The 20,977-nt window shown below is 37.3% G+C and overlaps 3 protein-coding genes across 3 annotated transcripts; 2 read left to right on the forward strand and 1 right to left on the reverse strand.

Moving 5' to 3' along the window:
• Nucleotides 1-974: 974 nt before the first annotated feature.
• On the forward strand, nucleotides 975-5,227 carry LOC140800876 (uncharacterized). The gene is made up of 2 exons (XM_073155772.1): nucleotides 975-2,909; nucleotides 4,565-5,227. Exons 1-2 carry the CDS (start codon nucleotides 1,356-1,358, stop codon nucleotides 4,946-4,948), a joined length of 1,938 nt encoding a protein of 645 aa, XP_073011873.1. The 5' UTR covers nucleotides 975-1,355; the 3' UTR covers nucleotides 4,949-5,227.
• Nucleotides 5,228-7,891: 2,664 nt separating this feature from the next.
• LOC140800682 (phosphate transporter PHO1-2) lies at nucleotides 7,892-14,275 on the reverse strand. The gene is made up of 15 exons (XM_073155454.1): nucleotides 13,949-14,275; nucleotides 13,568-13,621; nucleotides 13,221-13,479; nucleotides 12,741-13,098; nucleotides 12,536-12,584; nucleotides 11,899-11,973; nucleotides 11,108-11,237; nucleotides 10,872-10,992; nucleotides 10,090-10,339; nucleotides 9,476-9,580; nucleotides 9,336-9,380; nucleotides 9,069-9,221; nucleotides 8,664-8,945; nucleotides 8,457-8,593; nucleotides 7,892-8,362 (listed from the first exon to the last, which is right to left on the reverse strand). The coding sequence occupies exons 1-15, from the start codon at nucleotides 14,192-14,194 to the stop codon at nucleotides 8,272-8,274; spliced, it is 2,355 nt and encodes a 784-aa protein (XP_073011555.1). The 5' UTR covers nucleotides 14,195-14,275; the 3' UTR covers nucleotides 7,892-8,271.
• Nucleotides 14,276-18,351: 4,076 nt separating this feature from the next.
• LOC140801488 (syntaxin-132-like) lies at nucleotides 18,352-20,968 on the forward strand. The gene is made up of 13 exons (XM_073156644.1): nucleotides 18,352-18,514; nucleotides 18,707-18,814; nucleotides 18,894-18,950; nucleotides 19,050-19,098; nucleotides 19,195-19,283; nucleotides 19,411-19,484; nucleotides 19,645-19,687; nucleotides 19,801-19,861; nucleotides 19,952-19,977; nucleotides 20,072-20,149; nucleotides 20,223-20,303; nucleotides 20,403-20,468; nucleotides 20,546-20,968. Exons 1-13 carry the CDS (start codon nucleotides 18,497-18,499, stop codon nucleotides 20,711-20,713), a joined length of 918 nt encoding a protein of 305 aa, XP_073012745.1. The 5' UTR covers nucleotides 18,352-18,496; the 3' UTR covers nucleotides 20,714-20,968.
• Nucleotides 20,969-20,977: the final 9 nt, after the last annotated feature.

Consider the following 20,977-nt stretch of genomic DNA (forward strand, 5'->3'; position numbering starts at 1 on the left):
AATTTTTTTGCGACTATATTTATTAAAATATTAACATTAATATTATTGAAGATATTAAGCTTTTTTATAAAAAAAAAATCATTCTTTTAGTTAAAACTGAACTTAAATTAAGAAAAAAAAAATATTTATCATTTTATAAATTGATTAAAAAGATTTAATATTATATGATGTCATAGTATAATACAAGCAAACGAATATATTGCTATTTTTGTAAGAAAAGGTCGTGATAAATATAAATCTAAAAACTATCTGTTAGGATTATTTTTTAAATATTATATTAGAATAAAAATCGTAAGAGTCAAAATATTTCTTACAATTATTATCATATTAAAAATTGTTTAAACATAAACGTTTGACCTCATATGGTCCAGCTGCCTGTGAAAAGGCTTAATTATTCCTATAGAACCGAATTCGATAATTAGTATTTTAATTTATGGTAGAAAATATTAATACCAATTGTAAATTCGTATGGATTGATAATAAACATTTGAAATATATAAGGTAAACACTCGTATGGATTTATTTATTTTAAGTATATTACCAGAGTAATTAGTAATTAGCCATGCAAATAATGTTATTCAAATGTAACATTTGAGTAACTATGATAATTATACCTTATCATAGTTTGTATACTGCCAATTTATTGGTCTTCTTTGGCAACTTGTAGAGGAGATAAATAAAATAGTTTTTATCACGTTATTAACTTTTAAAGACAAAGACCAGCAAATTATATTATATAAGCTCGCATCAAAATATTAATAACTAAGAAACCAAAAGATAGTTAAATTAAATTTCGTTTATTTTTTTTTTAACCTAAAGTTGAAAATTCAAATTCAAATTCAATCTAAGATAAGTTGATCAGAACATCGCATGTCCATCACACGGGCGTCACGCAAGGGGATGGCATTTAGGTAATTATTGGGTGATGTAAGGTCGGAGATATACTCTCGCACTAGGAAAAGTACTGTGCGATAATAACACAAGCAAAGGAGTGGAGAGAGAAAGAGAAGGGTAGTACGCGGAGCTGCGCCTTGACTGTGGCCGATCTCCTTTTACTCTTCTCTCCCTCTCTCCCTCTCTCCCCTCTACGATTCTTCTTATCTGTCTCTCTTTTTTTTTTCCTTCTTTTTCTTAGATCTAAGACTTTAATTCGAGCGATTCACGCTACCAAATCTAGAAATCGATTTCGATCTTGGTTAAGATTGAAGCAATTAAGATTCTCCAAGCTTTTCTGCTCCTTTCCCCATAGATTTCAGCTCCAGAGATGGGGTTTCTTTCTCGGGCTTGTAAACCCTAGATTTTAGATCGATCTAGAGAGAGAGACAGAGAGGGGAGGAAGGAGAGGGATTTGGGTCATGGAGGACTTCTCCAAGTACTCCCATAGCCCGGTCCACCTTGCTGTGGCCCGGCGTGATCATGGCGGCCTCCGCCGTATCGTCTCTGCCCTTCCCCGACTACCCAAGGCCGGTGAGGTTACGACGGAAGAGGAATCCCTCGCTGGAGAGGTCACCGCCGACGAGGTATCCACCGTCATTGACCGCCGGGACGTCCCCGGCCGCGAGACGCCCCTCCACCTCGCCGTCCGCCTCCGCGACCTCGTCGCCGTCGAGCTCCTCATGGCCGCCGGAGCGGACTGGTCGCTGCAGAACGAGCACGGCTGGTCGGCGCTCCAGGAAGCCGTGTGCGCCCGCGAGGATGCGATCGCGATGGTCATCGCCCGCCACTACCAGCCCTTGGCGTGGGCCAAGTGGTGTCGCCGCCTTCCTCGGATTGTCGCCTCCGTAGCTCGCATCCGTGACTTCTACATGGAGATCTCCTTCCACTTCGAGAGCTCCGTCATCCCCTTCATCGGCCGCATTGCACCTTCAGACACCTACCGCATCTGGAAGCGCGGGGCCAATTTGCGAGCGGACATGACCCTAGCAGGATTCGATGGATTTCGCATCCAGCGCTCGGAGCAAACCTTCCTTTTTCTTGGGGAGGGTACATCGGAGGAGGTCGCCGGGCGGGCATTGCCTCCAGGTTCGCTGATTGTGCTCGCACATAAGGAGAAGGAGATCACAAATGCCCTTGAGGGGGCCGGGGCAAAGCCTACAGAGGCAGAGGTTGCTCATGAGGTGGCATTGATGTCACAGACTAATATGTACCGACCAGGGATTGACGTAACCCAAGCAGAGCTTATGCCACATTTGAATTGGAGGCGGCAGGAGAGGACTGAGATGGTCGGTAATTGGAAGGCGAAGGTGTATGACATGCTTCATGTGATGGTGAGCGTGAAGTCGAGGAGGGTGCCCGGTGCGATGACCGATGAGGAGCTTTTCGCAGTGGACAACGATGGAAAGATGGCAAATGGAGGGGAGTTGGATGATGTCTTGACGACAGAAGAGAGGATGCAGCTGGATTCAGCACTCCGGATGGGCAATTCGGAGGGTCTGGATGAGTCTGATGGGAATGGTGAGGGTATCGAGAGCACTGCAAATCCAGATGCCAATGGTGCTGCCAAAGAGAGGAAGAGCTGGTTTGGTTGGAGTAATAAGAGGACTTCTAAGAATGGTGAGGGTGAAGATGACGAGGATCCCAAAAACCCAAAGAAATTGTCAAAGCTGGCTCAGGAGAATGGGAATCAGAAAACTGAGTCTGCAAAGGAGGAATTGGGAGATGCGAAGAAGGGAAAGGAAAAGACTATTAAGAAGAACAAGAAGAAGAGTGGATCAGCGACCGAATCAAATAAGCATGAAAGTGAGTACAAGAAGGGATTGAGACCAGTTTTATGGTTGACACCTGATTTCCCATTGCAAACGGATGAGCTTCTTCCTTTGCTTGACGTCTTAGCAAACAAGGTCAAGGCTGTGAGGAGGCTTAGGGAACTTTTGACTACCAAATTGCCACAAGGCACATTTCCTGTCAAGGTAACCCATGCATTATTCTACTAGCAGTCCTTTCTGATTCTACTACGATCATGTTATTCTGATTGATGCATTTCATAAGTACCTCATTTGTTAGGACAAAGTTCCCATTCGTAGATCCAAGTGCTTCTTACCCCTGTTATCAGTAGTTCGATACTGGTATGATTTGATCAAAGTGGTTCTAGTTTGTTATAGTTTAAGAAATCTTATATTTCAACTTCTAAGAAATTCATTGAAGTTTGATACATTTGATTTATTTAGCGGTTTCTCTGAAGTGACTTCCGTGGCACTAGTTGTATTAGAACTAAGTGAAAGTTATTGTCCATCATTCTTGCCCATCATGTTCACTGTCCGTGGTTTAACTCATGTAATAGTCCGCAAATAAAACATACTATTGGCTTCTAGATATCCATGCAATACTTGCTTACACTTCAAAAGTACTTCAGGTTCACTTGAAATTACACTAGGAATTTAGCAATGTAGGCAACAAGATTTGCTCATTTTCCTTTCCTTCCTCATAAGCATGACTTGAAGATCCCTTTTCAATTCTCTCTGCTACAATTTGGACTATATGTCCTTTTTTGGACCACCATTTTAACCTATTCCCCATTGATTAAAAGAGAATTATTCTACGTCTACTTAACGTGAGGAGAAAGAGATGAGTTCTGAAATATAGTTCCAGCAAACACCTCCTTTTGGCTTTGCCGTCTGACAATCCGGAACATTAATTATCAGCAGCCTTTTTCTTGTCCGTTTGTCATTCAGCCAAATTTCAGGTTCCCATCTACTAAATTGTAATGCTTGGTGAACTGGCTTGTGAGTGAGTGTAAGTAGCAGCCTTGCTAACTTTATTTTTTCCTAAATTCAGCTCTAGTGAGGGATGCTCCTAATCTCTCTACCTTTCTTCTGCAAATCTGCGATCCTCCTCTACTTTTTTGTTGGAGAATCTGATAAATCCTTTTCCTCTTTTAACTTAAGAATGTGTGATGCACTTAGCTGATCAGGGGAAGTAATATCTAATGGATCTCATTAATATGTACTATACTTTAGACTTTTGGTAAACTAAGATGATAACCATAGTTCCTTTTTATCAATCTTTTGTTCTAAAAGTTTGGTTGAGATTTGGGTCAATCCAGATTACATGGAAGTAAACATTCTTGTGCCTATGCATGAGATAAGAGACTTGTGGATGTTTGCAATATCTCTTCTAATCTGGATTCCTAGGAAGAAGAGAACTTCTCAGTACAACTTTAGCCAGGTGGAAATGGAATATCCTTCTTAGCTGGATTCCTGGGAAGGAGAGAACTTCTCAAAACCTGACACCTTCAGCCAGGTGGAAATGGAATATCTCTTCTAATATGGATTCCTGGGAAGGAGAGAACTTTTCAAAACCTGACACCTTCAGCCAGGTGGAAATGGAATGTTTTCTAGTGCAGTCTGGGTGAGGTTGAGAGAAAAGCTATTATTAAGCGTTCATTTAGTCCTTACAGTAGCAGCTCAGCAGTCAACAGATTCTTATCTTATAATAACAATTTCCTTCTTTCTCTTTGGCTTATTTTCTCCAAGGGATAATACTAAATAGAAGGATTAAGAAATCCACAAAAGGTATAACTTTCATTACCGTCTGTTTCACTGAATAATTTCTGTCTTCATTTCAGGTAGCCATCCCTGTTGTTCCAACAATCAGAGTCCTTGTGACTTTCACGAAATTTGAAGAGCTGCAACCGGCAGATGAATTTGCTACCCCACTTTCCAGTCCAACTCATTTTCAAGATAGCAAAGCCAAAGATACTGAAGCAACAAACTCATGGTATTCATGGGTTAGGGGAAGTCGGGGTGCGCAGTCCAGTGACAGCAGCGATGATCGAAGCTGGAAAGATGAAATCGATCCTTTTAATATACCTTCTGACTACACCTGGGTTGACGCCAATGAGAAGAAACGCCGGATGAAGGCCAAGAAGGTCAAGAGCAAGCGCAACACTCCTAAGAGGCAGACATCAAGAACATCGGAAAGCCCGCAAATGGATGGTCTCGAAGAGTAGATGAGCCGAGACGATGGTAACCCTAATATGGATTTGTAATTGTAGGGGAAAGATGTGTTTTGACACGGGATTGATAAGTATTAGCAGTGCATGCGCTTGTCCACCTTCATTGATCATTACATCATGTTGTTGTTCCCCCCACTTATTTGTAATTCATTTTTTTTCTTAAGTATGTTGGAAGATATCAGTCTTCGTTAGTTGTTTCTATTTGAGGTTTCTTTTCCCACTTGTTGTATGAATGCAATATTCTGTATCAAAAAAAAAAAAATCTCTTCCTTATTTGCTCTTACTCTTTTAAGCACTCAGCTTCGTAAAGTACTCCTTGACGGTATCTAAAACTCACATCGTAGTCAAGCACAGCGCTAAACTCCATAGTAGCAGGAGAATAGTAAGAACCAGTACAAGTTATGATTGCCACACTGCGGTCGTTATTTAGATCTATGAGCCAAGAGAGACCGCCCAAAGCACACACTAATATACATATATATATAATTAAGCCTAACCCTATTTTAATTTAAGGCCAGGGCAAGGCTCATTTATTTTTATTTTATCATCAGTTGGCAAGAACTTGGATCTTCATGCCTGCAGAGCAATGCCCAGGAATGCTACAGATGTAGTAGTTGGCCCCTTTCTTCAACGTAAACTTGTCGTTGCCGGTCGTCGCCACCTTGGACGAAGCCGGCGCCCTACAGCTCCTGTAACCTGCCGCGTTTACCGGCACAACGTTGTGAAGCCCGGCCTGGTAGCTGAACACTATGGCAATTGGAGATAATAATAAGAATAAGAAAGCTTCAGCAAAACAAATGAAGATCCTAAGTAGGAATTAATATCAACTATAGTCTATACGCCTTTGTTTTTCTTTTTCTTTTTCTTTTTCTTTTTTTAGGTATATAATCAGAATGCTCGTTTATGAAGTTTAAGGGGGGGTATTTTCGTTATATAATTTAAAAGGAATATGGTTATAATATTTCTCATGAGATACTCGGATGTGGGTACTTTTCAAATATATATATATATATAGAGAGGGGTAGTCGATTCTTAAATTTGAAAAAGGAGGTGTTTTTTTTTTTTACAATAAGCTTAAAACGTATATATATATATATATAGAGAGAGAGAGAGAGAGAGAGAGAGAGAGAGACCGAGGGTATCCCCGGCAGCAAAATTCTTCCCGCCGGACCAACTGTCATACGATGCAGCAAATCCCCAGCCCTGTGAGTCTCCAACTACGTGGGTCTCAGCTCGAGCACGGAAAAGGATTAGAAACAATGCTAGGACTAGGAACTTAGTGCAACTGCCTCTGCCCATGCCCATACCCATATCCTATGCTTTATGAACACACACAGAGAATTCTAGTCTAAAGTTTGGGCTCTCTCTTGCTATATCTCACAAGAATAGCTCTTCCCATTTTATAGCAGATAGGAGTGGAGCAATCCATGTCGAATTGTTTATTTATTCAAGGTTCCTACTTAATGTTATCCTACTTTATTGGGATAACTGGTCTCTTTAATTCCTCCATAGTGGCAAATTTTTTTTTAATCCTCATTAATTGTTAATTAGAAGAATGATTAACCACGCGTGACATGTCAAAAGTTCATATCGTCGTGCTTTTAATTTGGGCAAATATTTTGAACAAAGATTAGCCCACCGATGGGCACCCAAGGAGATTGGCATGCTATAAAATTAATTAGTAATCTCCACATGACATGCACTTTGATCTCTAGATGCTAATATAAATATTGTGATTTACACCTTGTATAATTAAAAACTTAAATAAGAATATTAAAACACTCTAAGTAGGGGGTCTAATTAAAAAAATTGGAATGACGAGGTTTAAAGGGTGTGAAATGAAATTTTTTCCTAAAATTTGGGGGTTGTGGTGGGAAACTACATGTTATTAATAGGTTTAATGGACCATTATTAATTGATATGGAGGGATAATTGTGTTGCTCGTAGATACCAATTAATTAAGAAAAAGGATGCATTGGATGGTGCAAATCTACGTCAAATCCACTTTAGAAAAATACAAAGTAGTCCTTCTCCTTAAAGTGTATTTGAATCTAATTAGATTAGCTCATAAGCTCAATTCTATTGGTTTATATGCATCACTTCCCTTGCGCCATTCATCTCTTAAAAAACATATTAAAATTGATTTGAGAGTCTTTCAGCAGCTGCCTTAGTGCTCCTGAATGTATAGTGAATCTTTTGTTTCTTGAAGTAATTTCTAGGAATAATTATACTTAGATCTTGTTCATTTTCATATAAATCCTCTTGTTTATTTTTAATGTTACATTTAATCTTTAACTATAATAAAACCTCTAAAATATCTTTCATGAGTTATCTGTTATATTTTTTGATTAAAGAAAAACGTATTAATGTCACTGTTATTTTAGGAGAAAGAAAGAGAAGTTAAAGAGTAAATCAATAATTTAAAGTTTTTTATATTAAAACTTTGAAGAGAGTGAAAGATTTTTCATAGTTTAGAAGTCAGCGTGTACCAGAAAGTAGAAAGATGATGCATAAAAAAATGGATAATAGTTCAAAAAGTGCAATTATCTCTGACTTAATAGGTGGCAGACCTCCAATAGGAATATATGATGTTTGGATGGCATTTAATAAATTATCTTGGAGTACATTCAAATTTTATTCCAAACCCTACCATATACTAAGTTTTCTTTCCCCTCTGCCCTCCCTTATAGTTCTAGTCCGGTGTGGCTTTGGCCTTTGGGAGGGGAGGGGAAGGGTGTCTTTTCTATGCTTATAGGTCGCACTTTCTTCTTTTTTTCCTCTGTTTCTTCTCTAGCACTGGCACGAGAGTCAGTCAGCCTCTCCAATCTCGGACGAGGTGACTCCATGACATCTAAAAATTAACGGGTCTACCAAATAAATTTGATGATGACTTTTGCTAAGATAAATCTTTGTTGAAACACTGATAATATTACCAGGTGAATCAATAAGTCTGACTTGTAGTCAGAATTAAGTTCCTTTAATTCAAAAGTTACACTCTACAAATGGTTACAACTTCCAAATTCTCACTGCTTCTCCTAATCAATTACATACAGCATTATCAATATTCAACCTGGTAATATCAGCAGAGTACACATCAATCTTGTCAAATTGAAGATCGGAGAGTTCTTGCCAGGATATTACTTCTGAGACCTTTTCCGGGTCACATGAATTATCCTTATTTCATCGGCTCAATCTCCGATTTCCGAGTCCTGCACCGGGGGAACATCGGTTGCCGTGTCCCCTGGTTTCATAAATCAGCATCAACTCATGGAGGCTTAAGCTATGATACATTTAATGGGCATGCAATTAATTTCCTCTCATCCATCTGATTCCATCTCGCGGAAAGGCAATGGAACAGTCTTCACTGCTCTGAATTTGCCCGCATTGTTCAGTTGCTCATTCTCCAACCTTCATGTCATTTGATACAATTTGACAACAAACATTAATCTTATGTCATTAAAATAATTCATAATATATATATATATATAGAAGAATTAATCACCTGTAAAAATTCCAATGCCCACGTCTAATTATCTCCAATGAAGCTAACAAGAAGTCGACTAACCTATGCTCAACCTGACCCAGGTTGAGCCTCATCACACTTTCCACCCATGCAAGTCTAAGAGCAAAGTTTAAACCCTGCATAATTAAACCAGTTAATTGTGCTGCTTATCTTAATTAGCACAAAATTAATGTTTATGTAGTCTACCATGGAGACATAGTAGATGGACTTGTTCTTTAGGATGAGTTCATCTCTGAGCCAAGGATTTTTAGACCTCAAGTCCATAAGTCCCCAATCCTGCACAAAGTCCCAGTATAGTTGATAGAAGGTTGCAGCTGTAGAAGAGATTATAACAGCAGCAAGCCACAGGGTGGTAGGTTCCGCTGCATATTTCCATCTGACTGCGGCTGCCAGCATGGCGGATACATATTTGCCGGCGTTCGCCAGGTGTTTGTTGTCATAACCTTCCTCAATATATCTCCTAACACACTTGGAAATGTATGCATATATATATATAGCAAGTATCAGATGTCTATGTTTTTAGAGTATAACATCTACTAATCTTATGCCTCTAGTATTAGTATTAAATGAGATCGTAAGATTAGGAGTTACCTGCATGGCTCTCCAGTAGTATGGCATGAATGAGATGACATAAGCCAATAGCTTGTATTGTTTGCTATGTGTGCAAGTCTCATATGGGTCAGTTTGGAATATTCCAGCCATGAAGTAGCATGCTGTGAATTCCATGTGCCTTAGAAGTGGAATCTGTCTCATAGATTCATAAAATTAGGAACAGAACATCCATGTAAGGAGAACTACACTAATTTTGGGTTTAAGCTACTTAAGCTTATCATATTGCATGGTTGAATTAGGGCTCACCTGGCTGGTTAATTGGTCAGCCATGAAGAAATCCACCATCAAGACCTGCAATGCATCTTTGATACTCGATTAATTGTCATGTAAAAATGTCGTTGGGGTAATTAACTATATGATAAAAATAAGGAATATTTGATGATTACTCTGTAAAGAGGTGAGAATACAATGTTGCGGATGACTCGCAGAAAGCAGTAGCGTGTCGACCGATAGAATATGTTGAATGGACAAATCAGTAATCCTGTGAAAGTCTGAAAGATAACAGAGAGTTTTAAAAAAAAAAATCTCAGAATGGTGCAAGGTATTATATGTATTCTCTGCGTTAATTCTTAGAGAATATATGATTTACATCCTATATTTTAATCTTATTATCATTAATATCTTACTATATAGATCTTCATCATTTGACTCTTGTTTTTTTTATTGTCTCGTCAAAAAATTGAAGTTTAAATTTAAGCTCATGGTATTGACTGAATAGAGAAAGTTTCGTCCCTCTTGAAAATTATATTAAAATACTTAAGGTGCCCCTTTTCTCATTTAATCTTAGAGGTTTTATGGACATTAAATATGTATAATTAAACTAATTAAGCATACTAATGATATGGTGTTTTTAAGATAATAAGTATAAAATGCAAGACCGAATGACAAATACTGGTAAGGTTTGCTGATAATAAGAGAAAAATATAGGACATAATTTATAAAATTTCATAATTTTGATAAACATTGTACTGTACTAATTAATTTTGGTTGGATATGTTACCAGTAAGAGGATTCCAGGCAAAGCATCGAGATGGTGCGAGGAGACATTGGTTGACCTCAGAAGGAGGTGGATCACCATGGCCCCCACAACAGTCGTCATGAAAGAGGCACAGATGAGGAAGGCATCCCTGTGCTTTAGAGCTGTGTTTGGTTTGAACTCAAATATGAAATTGTGGTTAATTCTGGTGCTTCTCCATGCGAATAAGTTGCATCCATACAAAAATATATGCAGACTGAGAAGAGCAAACATGCTGCAAAAGAGACAACTAATTAAAATTAAAGTGATCTATATTGCTTTTGCCATTTTACATACTTCATTAACAGAGTTATTGGCTGTTTGATTCCTAAATAGTTGCATAAATTAATTAGAAACTAATTAAACTTCCCAACGCATCTTCTCAGTGGATAGTGAGGAATGGAACACTAGTAAAAAGAGGTGCCTATCTTTATCATGTGATTGAGATAGTTGGCGCGGCGCTGCAAGAGATTATGGAAAACAAGGACAGGAGCATATATACATATAATTAATCAACAACAATTAGTGGGTGCCACATCAAACATTTGAATATTCGATGAGAATGACATGGTCATAGAAGAAATGGTAGCCGTGTCAGACTTTTGTCTTTTTTAAGACCTCTCCTTTGCTGGCTAGACTTGCTTTAAGCAATTGTTCTAACTTTTAAGGAAACCAAAGATAGAAGAACACTTAATAATCACAGTACTTAATTGCTAAAGTGATAGAATCACGGAATTATACAAATTAAAGTTGGACATAGTGGTTACCTGAAAATAGGGTAAACAGTTTCCACGTAGCCGGATTTGGAGGTGGAAGAGAAGATGCCACAGAAGTGAGCTAAGATGGCGTACACACTAAACAAAGTAACGAAGCTGCCTGTGAAAAGACCTGCAACAGAAAGAAAGCTCCACATTAATTAATTATGGGAAAAGAAAAGAAAAACTCCGATTTCTAGTTTTGAAAGAAATTATTGATTATGGCGATAATTAGGATGATAATTTACCAACAAAGAAGGTGATCATATGTGACTCCTTAGGCTGTTGAGGTTTTAGATATTTCATTGCTTTCTTCCTGTCATGGCCCGTAAAGTGCTCCGTGAAAATGGATTCCACCTCGTCCCCAAGCCTCACCACCTGTTAAAATTATATTTTCTTCTTTGTATTTATCTCAATTTAAGAAAGAAAAGAAATTAACCATTACATGTACCCAAGCATCCATCCATTGTTATAGTAATGCATCTCAAGACGCTACATCGAATAGTACTAATGAGAAACAATCATATACGCAAACGAGCCTTATATCTTTCCTCTTTAATTCTCAAGATTAAGACCATGTGTCTTGGCATCTCCTTAAATTAACTGGATGTCAATATTGGCATTTGAAAATGATGTCATGGGTAATAGGTTTCATAAACCAAAAGTTGATTATAATATAGGGCTCTATACGTACATATATAGTTTTTGTAAATACATAAGACTAAACGCGCTAATTTCTCTTTGAGTAAATACATTTATCGTGTGGCGGGACTTAAGGAATGGTGCCCTTGTAATAAAAGAGTATATTCTTACGTTATTCTGTTTGCTTTCCTAGCAACCCGTCAGCTTACCAAGATAGGAATCAACTTTCAATATATATGATATTTTACGTGGACGGTGGATGGTGCTGGTACACACGCATTTAGTATGGGACTATGGGGCCATGCACATAATGAGGCTCATCATCACTGTAGAGTATTACAAGAAAAGACGTGTATATATATAGTAGAGTAGCAAGAGAAGAGATGGTTGGTTTTACCTTGTCTGAGCTTATGAAGTGCGATCTCTTCACTTTCTTTAAGAATGATGTCGAAGCTTGCTGTTGGTTGGATACCTTCACATCAAAAAATATATATCCAATTTGAGTTTGAATAGAGCTAGATACAAGGCACGATAAGTGTATATATATATATATATATCCTCTATCTCTCTCTTCCTTTGTTAGGCTTATTTCAGTTTCTATACAACTTTATAACAAACAAAACGAAAGACCTCCAGACTCATGTGAGGGTAGTCCTGCTTTTCTTTGTGGGGCCCACATGTCATTTACGACAGGTGTTCGATATTGATTTGTGGGCTACGGCGTTCTTTGTGCGGCTCATGACAGGACTAATTTTGGTAGGGTTCTGCGTAAATACTAGTGGAGATGTTATCTAAACTGTTACAAATCCCATTCGAGCAGTCCGAATAATTCGGCCTTTCCAAAGCGGATGTCATTAGGGACTTTAATTCGGTTATTCCGAGCTATACATACGAGGGGAGATTTGGGGTTGGAACCTTACCCGACTTATGATTTGATTCTGCTACCAACAAGATAATATATTCTTTTATGCCTCCAAGTTAGTGGGAACTCGAATAAACACGTTCCTAGTTATCTTAAAAGGAAATGCTATCACCTTCTCGAATTTCTTCAGTATCTTCGTGAACGCCACCATGTTCAAGGAACTGCAACAAGTTATAGCAAGACGATAGAAGTTAATAAATAAATAAATAAATAATTTGTGTGTACCAATTAATCATGGCAACCTTTGCATGAAGGGACTAAAAGACCAACTTACCCCACGTGCAAGGTGAATATGATGGTCTATTTAAAGTACAAACCTATAAGTCTTGAGTAAGCCAAGCCCTCGGTAAAGCTCGATGAACGCTCCTCGAATCATCTTCTCCGCGCACTGTATCTTTTTCCGGCTGATGTAATCTCCACCGCCGCCCGATCCCTCCTTTCGCGATCCGTTGACGAGATCCTCCCAGATCATGGAGCTGACGGCTGAGATCGTGCGGCCAGGTGTCGTCGCGGGGATGTGTATCCTCATCGCCGCCATCTTCGGCTTTTCTCCTTTCTTCGCCTTGTTTCTTGCCGAGCCGATGAAGCTGACCCCGTTCTTCTCCAGCACCGCGATCACTTCATCGGCCACTGGTGTGCCCTCTGACTCTGGCTCTTCTGTCTCCTCCATGCTTTCTGCTATCACATCTCAATGAAATCATTCGACAGAACTATATATATATTATGTGATCAGTTCATATATGAGCCTCGGTAGATATATATATATATATATATATATATATATACGATCAGCTCACCAGAGAGGGATGAGTCGGAGCTGAGCCGAGATAGGAGACTCCCAGGGGACGCAGGAGAAGCAAGGGAAGGAGGGGACGGAGAGCGACGGTGGTGCTGACGGCGGCGGTGGTGGTCGTGGAAGATCTGCTTCACTTTTGAGAGGATTTGAAGCTGCTTGATTAGAGCTTCGCCTCGCTCCAAGAAGTCACTCTCCTTAGTAGTGTAGAAGTTATTCACCTTCTCAAGCTCCTCACTTAATTTCTCCATAAATGACTTCACCTATATATATACATCACGAAAGTTTTATTTCTAATAATTATTTCCCCAATTAATATATATATATATATATATATATATACTTAATTACCTCATCGTCTCTTAACTGGACAAATTCCAATTCGTGCAATTTCTCTTCATCAGTCTGCAACACCAAATTAATAAATAAAATTATTAATCTATAAATTGGATGCATTAAATGGACGGTCTAACTAAGTTAGTTAGCGTTATACAGGAGCAGACCAAAAAGTAGGATAAAGCGCTCAGATAAATTTTATTCTCACGATTGTTTCGTGATTTAAAAAAAAAAAAAATTAAAAAAAAAAACACGGCACTCTCCTGAATAAAGCGAAGGGATTTTTAGAAATCGATCCAAGAACAATGGAATCCACCCGAATCCAAAAAAATTAATCGGTGAGAATAAACAATTGCTATCGCGGGATAGGCGATCGATCGGTCGATCTATCGGTACCTGGATCGGATGGTCGAGACTGGTGGAGAAGCGAGAGGCGAGGGCGGCGCGGATCGGATCGAGGAGGGAGAAGCCGAAGCGATGGCGAGATTGGTGATCGGAGAAGGGAATAGTAGTGGTGGTGGCGGAGGTGGAGATGTACAGCTTAATCTTCTTGATATGCTTCTTGAGCTGCCGGTAGTCGACGAAGGCATCCTTCCACTCCGGTATCAGCTGCGCTTCGAGCTCCCTCGAAAACTTCACCATTTCTGTTAGCTCTTTCTCTCTTTAGAAGCCAATGGCGGAATCTCGATATTTCTAGAGAGAGAGAGAGAAGAGAGGTGAGGTGAGGAGAGGGAAGAGTAGTAGTGAAGAGATTTTATAGAGACAGGGACAGGAAAGGGAGGAGATCGAGATAGAGGAAATTATAGGGGGTATATTGTAAAAAACAAGTGGAGTTTTCTTTTCTTTTAATTCTTCATCTCTTTTATTGTGCATAAATATACTAATTAATCTGGTAACCATGGGCAGGTATAAGATTTTGGCAAATGTCGAAATGACGATTCTGCCCTCGTCAAGGGAATTGCTAAGTGTAATTATTAGGCTTAATTAATCTTCTTAAGAAGAAATATCCTCTTTGTTAGTTGTTGCTCTCTCATAAATATCCACTTCACCTTCAATGCAATGATATGAGAAGTTAATGGACACTAACTAAGTCTTCTCCTCATTGGATATATAGGATTAGTGGAGTGCAATCAACTGCAGGGTGATTATTTAACGCTAAAAGGCTATTAGATGAGTTCCAATTACTTGTTTAACCCAAACAAGCTATCTTATTGCATAACACGTGTGCTTTATCTCATCCATGCTTCAGATGTGAAGTGGGTCTGTTCATATTGCACTAATTAAGAGGAGTTATCCTGTTTAGCCTTTGTATATATTAAGAGGAGTTTCTCCTGATGCTGCAATGCTGCACATTATTATTATTTTTAATTCCTTCCACCTTTTTTTCCTTTGAAAAAATACACTTGATTTTTATTTTTAGTAAGAATTTCGTGGAACTGTTATTTTAATAGTTTAATTACGTATCAATTTTTCAGTTAATAATATTAGGATCGGTAGTTTCTACGATTATATTAGATTTTAAGAATTAGTAGTGAACGTGAGAAGATATAAACAATCGTAACATTGCTTTCGTAATTAAATTACCAAAGTGGCAACTGTATTTTTTATTTCATAATTTATTAAAAAAATTCATCATTATTATTTTGATTTCACACTTTATTGACAAAATTGCAACATATTATTTTGGTATCGTAGTTTGTTGACATAATTCGTCCATGTTATTTTGGTTTCATAGTTTATTAAAAAATTCGTCCTTGCTATTTTAGTTTCACAACTTATTGACAAAATTACAACTTGTTATTTTAGTTTTATAGTTTGTTGACAAAATTTATGCTTGTTATTTGCATTTTAATTACCAAATGACGCATGTTTTATGTGTTGTACACTTATAATCTTGTTGACTATTTAAAATTTTATATTCTTATGATTTGTGTATATAATTTGAATTAATCTAATGGTAAGACTGGAAAGAGAGATTTAAAGAATCTCGCTGAAGATAAAAAAAATGTGAATTGAGAATAAAAAAAATCAAACCCTTCTATCAAAGAGGAAGAAGAGCTGTGATGCTAAATTCAAATTAGTCAGACTCCTTTATTAAATAAGAAGATTGATAAGATTATAAAGGAATCTGATTCTAAACGATGACCTGCTCACGAACTTCATCACGTATGAATAAACTTGTATAATATTATGAGGATTATATACATGATAATCAAACTCACTATCACGCATATACTTGTCTATTTATATCAAAAGGAGATAAAAGGACCCTCCAAATTATTCAAATTAATATTACAAGGATTTAGAATATGTAAAACAATAAGTTGCTCGAATTTTAAAGTTAGATAGTCCAAACATAAAAATAATAATATGAACATATTGAATATTAAGAAATTTCACCTTTCTTTAATGATAGCGGCAATTAAATTATGAAATTCTTAACTACATTAGGAATGTTGTCATCGAAATATGTTAAACAATAATCACTTTTATGTTCAATATCGACATTAAAGTAAGTTACCAAGGTAATTTTACTGCATATATTAAATATAATTATGACTACAAATATAATTCATTAACTCACACTAATAAATCTTTCTCTTTCATCGTTCTAAACATTTGTATAACTTAACAGAATAATGGTGACACATACATCCCTACAACATCACTGTCTTCGAATATATAAATAAATATATCGTGATTATTCAAAGATAGCTACTTCAAATCAACTTTAAACTCACCTAGAAGGATTCAGAGTGATTCACATTATTTTTGGAGAATTTCAACTTTAAATCTAGCAAACTATATTGTTTATTTATTTCTTTATGAACGATACTACTGCTCTCATATTGTAAAATATTATATTTACCATCCAAAATAGCAGCATCATTATAGTAAAATAAAATTCTCATATTACGTTCAGATAGATGTTCCATTCTTACCAATATAATAAGACAAATTACCAAATTAAAATAACTAAAGAAGAAGAAGCTCTGTTTGTTCGTACAATGTCTCTAATCATATTATTTTTACGTAAAAAAAATTTGCTTTCTCTACCTGTGCCATTTAATAAGACACGAGTAAATGAATGGGGAAAGTTGAAAGAAAAAGAGGATTTAAACAAAAGTTCAAAAGGAAACCATAAACAGGTTTGACTTAAAAGAAAAAACAAATATTAAGTGTGTTTTTCATGCACATTTTCCTTTTTCTTTCCTTAATGCCGTCGTTCTAAGCCTTCTTTCTTCTTCTTCTTCTTCTTCTTCTTCTTCTTCTTCTTCTTCTTCTTCTTCTTCTTCTTCTTCTTCTTCTTCTTCTTCTTTCCTTGATATTTCTTTTTTTCCTCTCTTTCCGATTACACCAAGACAAAGAATTCCCTCAATTAGTCATGCATGCTCAGGAAATGAGGTGTAGTATTCATGTGATGGTGGGTGGGCAAATGACATGGACAACATATGCATGCCCCGTGGGCATGGATGTCTGCCTTGGTTGCACTCCTCTCAAATCAACCCTCAGCAATTCCTACTGTTTGGATGAGCCCATGACATGGCAAAGGGTGATGAGCATGATGCAGACTCCATGCATTCCATTCCCATGGACCTTTATTTACTTAAGAATAGTGCCAAGATCCAGCATGGATGCTGAGAATATAAACCTCCTCCATTCTTGGAATGCCAAATGGCATCCAATTCCTCCATGAGATAGTAGCAAATTTAATATACTCTCAATTCATAGGCTAAAGCTTCACTGTTTCTTCTGTGTTTGATCTTTCCCACCATGGGATAGGACACGATTAGGTCACCCCACTCTCCCAGTGGGGAGAAATGTTGAAATGGAGAGTAGCTCCCATTACCACACAAACTAAGCTTTGGGAAATTAATAACAATAATAATAATAATAATAACACCAGATTTTTATACTTTTAATCTCAAAAATATCATATTTTTGAGATGTCAAAATCAAAATATAGAATTCGGATGGCAGGTATTGATATAATAAAAGGAAAACTTATTTCTCACATATAGGTGGATAAATTTGATTCAAGGAACCAATTTGGAAAAAGTGAGTGCAAGCATAACAATGGCCACCTCTAATGGACGTATTCATGTCGTAGCCAAGTGGAAGCAAGATAAGATTGTCATGCTTCACTTGTGGTGGATAGCAGCTCAAAAGCTACTCAAGAATATATATATATATATATATATATATATATATATATATATATATATATATATATATATATATATATGAATGTAGGGCACAATTTATATTTGTAATACATATTAGAGTGCCCATGATACTTATTGACTACAGAAAAGGAGAAAAAAAGGTATAGAAATAATGCTTGGAAAATGATAAGAGGAACCCGAACAAATTAGGCCCAGCCCAAAAGGATCAAATGGGCATCATTGCTGGGCCGTGAGAAAATTACATTTCACAACCTGCTTTTTCTTGAATTTACAATTCAGTCCCTACATTTTTTTAGGATTTATGTTACGAGCCATGTAAATGTAATATTCTGAAAAGGCAGGCAGTGAATTGTAATTTTGTCGATTGGACTTTGACCCGATATAGGAAAGGTTGACTGCTTGAGTGCAGATTACCATATTGGACATGGCAAGCGTAGAGGTTTGAGGTCCTCTGCATGGGTACTTATGTAATTTCGGTTGCAAAAAAAGTTTCCCACTTTATCCGGTGTAAATTAGAGGAGGGAGTAAAACGAACGTTAATCTTGGAAAGTCGCTAATGACCGTTGAGACCGTTATTTTTGGCGGGGAGTGCCACATCAATTCCCCTGCCATAGCTTGAAAAAAATTAACAGAAAATTATCTCAAAAAAAAGGAAAAAAAAACTTTTGCCTCTTTTTCGTTTCCAGTCCTTGCAGGGGCCGAACGCCCCAAATTTCTTCGAATCTTTCAGCGTATCGACACCAAATTCTTCATCAAGATGAACAATCTTCTCACGGTATCTCTGGATTCTTTGCTCCTTTCGATTTTTATCTTTTTTTGCCAAATTTTCTGTGTTGATTTTTGGCGGTGAATTGCAATCTTGGCGATAAGAGGAAAATGTATCATCTCCAAGTGACAATAAGATTTTAATTTTGATGATTCAAATGCAAGAATCTTCTGCCGTTATTTGCTATAATGTGGTTTGCAGGAATCGTTCGAGAGAATCATCGGTCGTTATCCGGGAGAGGGAGACGTCGAAACTGGAAGATTTTCACCAGATGCAAGGGATATGGGAATGGAACAATTCTTTAAACAGGTCTGGTGCTCATCCATTTGCAGTTATTCTGAACTGCATATTGGAACCATTTATATCAACTCAAAAATTGTACTTTCAGGTGGGAGAAATAGATAAGCAGATTGAGAAAATCACCAATCAATTGCATAAGCTTCAGGTACTACTTTCATACATCTTACCTATTGTTTTACTCTTTTAATCAGCCGCGATAAAGTTTAATCTGCTCTTCATACATTGATCTTTTAAATTGATTTAGGCTGCAAATGAGGAGTCTCAGCATGTGACAAAGGCCTCAGCTATGAGAGGTGGAGACCTTCGCATTGCATTTCCTTTTTGTTCTTATCATGAAATATCATGCTGTCATTAATTCCATAAGTTCGCCTTGTTATTCCTTGTTTCAGAAATCAAAGGAAGAATGGAGAAGGATGTTGAGGAGGTTTCCAAAATTGCTCTAAAGATCAAAAAAAGTTTAGAACAACTTGACAAGGATGTAAGCTCCTCCAGATTGCTGTATATTGCTTTAGATATCAAAATCACCTCCATCTTGTAATGCCTTCCTGATTGTTTTCTTGAAAGGATTCTAATTTCTCTCCCTCTAATTTATTCACTTGCTGCAGAATATAGACAACAGAAGAAGACCTGGATGCGAAAATGGGACGGGGATCGATCGCTCGAGAATGTCAATGACTGTGTAAGTAAGTTACTAATGCTTATGTAAAATTTTCATGTTTCTATAGATTATATTTTACATTATGATCATCTCAAAAGGTTCTGCTCATACTTATCAGCTCTTCTTACAGACCCAAGTAAACTGACATACACTTTTGCGCTATTTCTTTGTCATTTTGCAGAGCTCTGAAAAAGAAACTCAAAGAACGTCTGTCAGAATTTCAGGTACATAGACTAACTGATTAATTTCGTAAACCAAAATAGTATGTGGGATCTATGGGCATAAAGATTATGCTATTTTTTTTACTTATTTTTTCCTTTTGATCTCATTCTTTCAGACTCTAAGGCAGAATATTCAGGATGAATACCGCGAGGTTATTGAGAGAAGGGTTTTCACAGGTAACAACACTGTCTTGTTAGTACTCCAACACTAGAAGTCTTTAGTATATCCAGTTAATAAACTTCTTTTCCTTAACCCATCTTTTGCAGTAACTGGAACACGACCTGATGAGGAGGTAAGATATAACCATCAAAACATTTAATTTCTTCCACTTCACTTCATACTTCAATATCGAAATGGTCAAATTTTGTCTGAAAATTATCGAGCAGATGATAGATCAGTTGATGGAGACAGGAAATAGCGAGCAGATCTTTGCTAAGGCAATACATGGTTACGGTCGAGGACAGGTACTTGAATCAGTAGAAATCTTGACAAGGATTTGATGCCAGAATTTATGACTTACTGCTCTGATCTTTCCAGATTGTGGACACAGCGGAGGAGATTCAAGAACGACGAGATACTGTCTTTGAGTTGGAGAAGAAACTCTACGATTTGCAGCAGGTATTTAAACTGTCTGCTTTGAAATTTATGAATGAAATTAAACTCTCTTCTCAAAGTTCTACATTGGTTCTCATGAAATTCTATAATTATCTATCTCAGATGTTCTTGGATATGGCTGTCTTAGTCGATGCACAAGGAGATATTATGGATGACATTGAAGCTCAGGTTAAAGCTAAAGATGAAAATTGAAGTGCTCAATTGTTTCTTCCTGTTTTTTCATTCTAACATGTACTCTCTCATAGGTCTCTAGCTCAGTTGATCACATCCAGAAGGTAACTGAGACCCTCAGAAAAGCGAAGAAAATACAGAGGAACTCAAGGAAATGGATGTGCATTGCCATTATAATCCTCCTTGTTATCCTAGTTGCGGCACTAATTACAGTTCTCAAGGAGGCCAAAATATCTTTGTAGGACTGAGATGCATACAACATCTAGATTTCTGGTTTCAGCACATCTTTAAGTATAATTCAATCAGAATTTGAGATCTGCTGTTGTTTTTCTCTTGCAAGACTGGAAATGTGTTTCAAACCAGAAATATTGAAGATATGATACTGTAATGATGCTAAGAAACTGTAATCTGCTTTGCATTTTAATGTTCAAAATTTACTGTGAAATTTTCTTGAACTGGAAGGATGAATAGAACTACTTACCCTTCAGGAAGGTTAGGAAGGCTTG

Source organism: Typha latifolia, chromosome 14 (genome assembly GCF_019914945.1).
Source record: "Typha latifolia isolate L0001 chromosome 14, TyphaL0001v2, whole genome shotgun sequence".
NCBI classification, from domain to species: domain Eukaryota; kingdom Viridiplantae; phylum Streptophyta; class Magnoliopsida; order Poales; family Typhaceae; genus Typha; species Typha latifolia.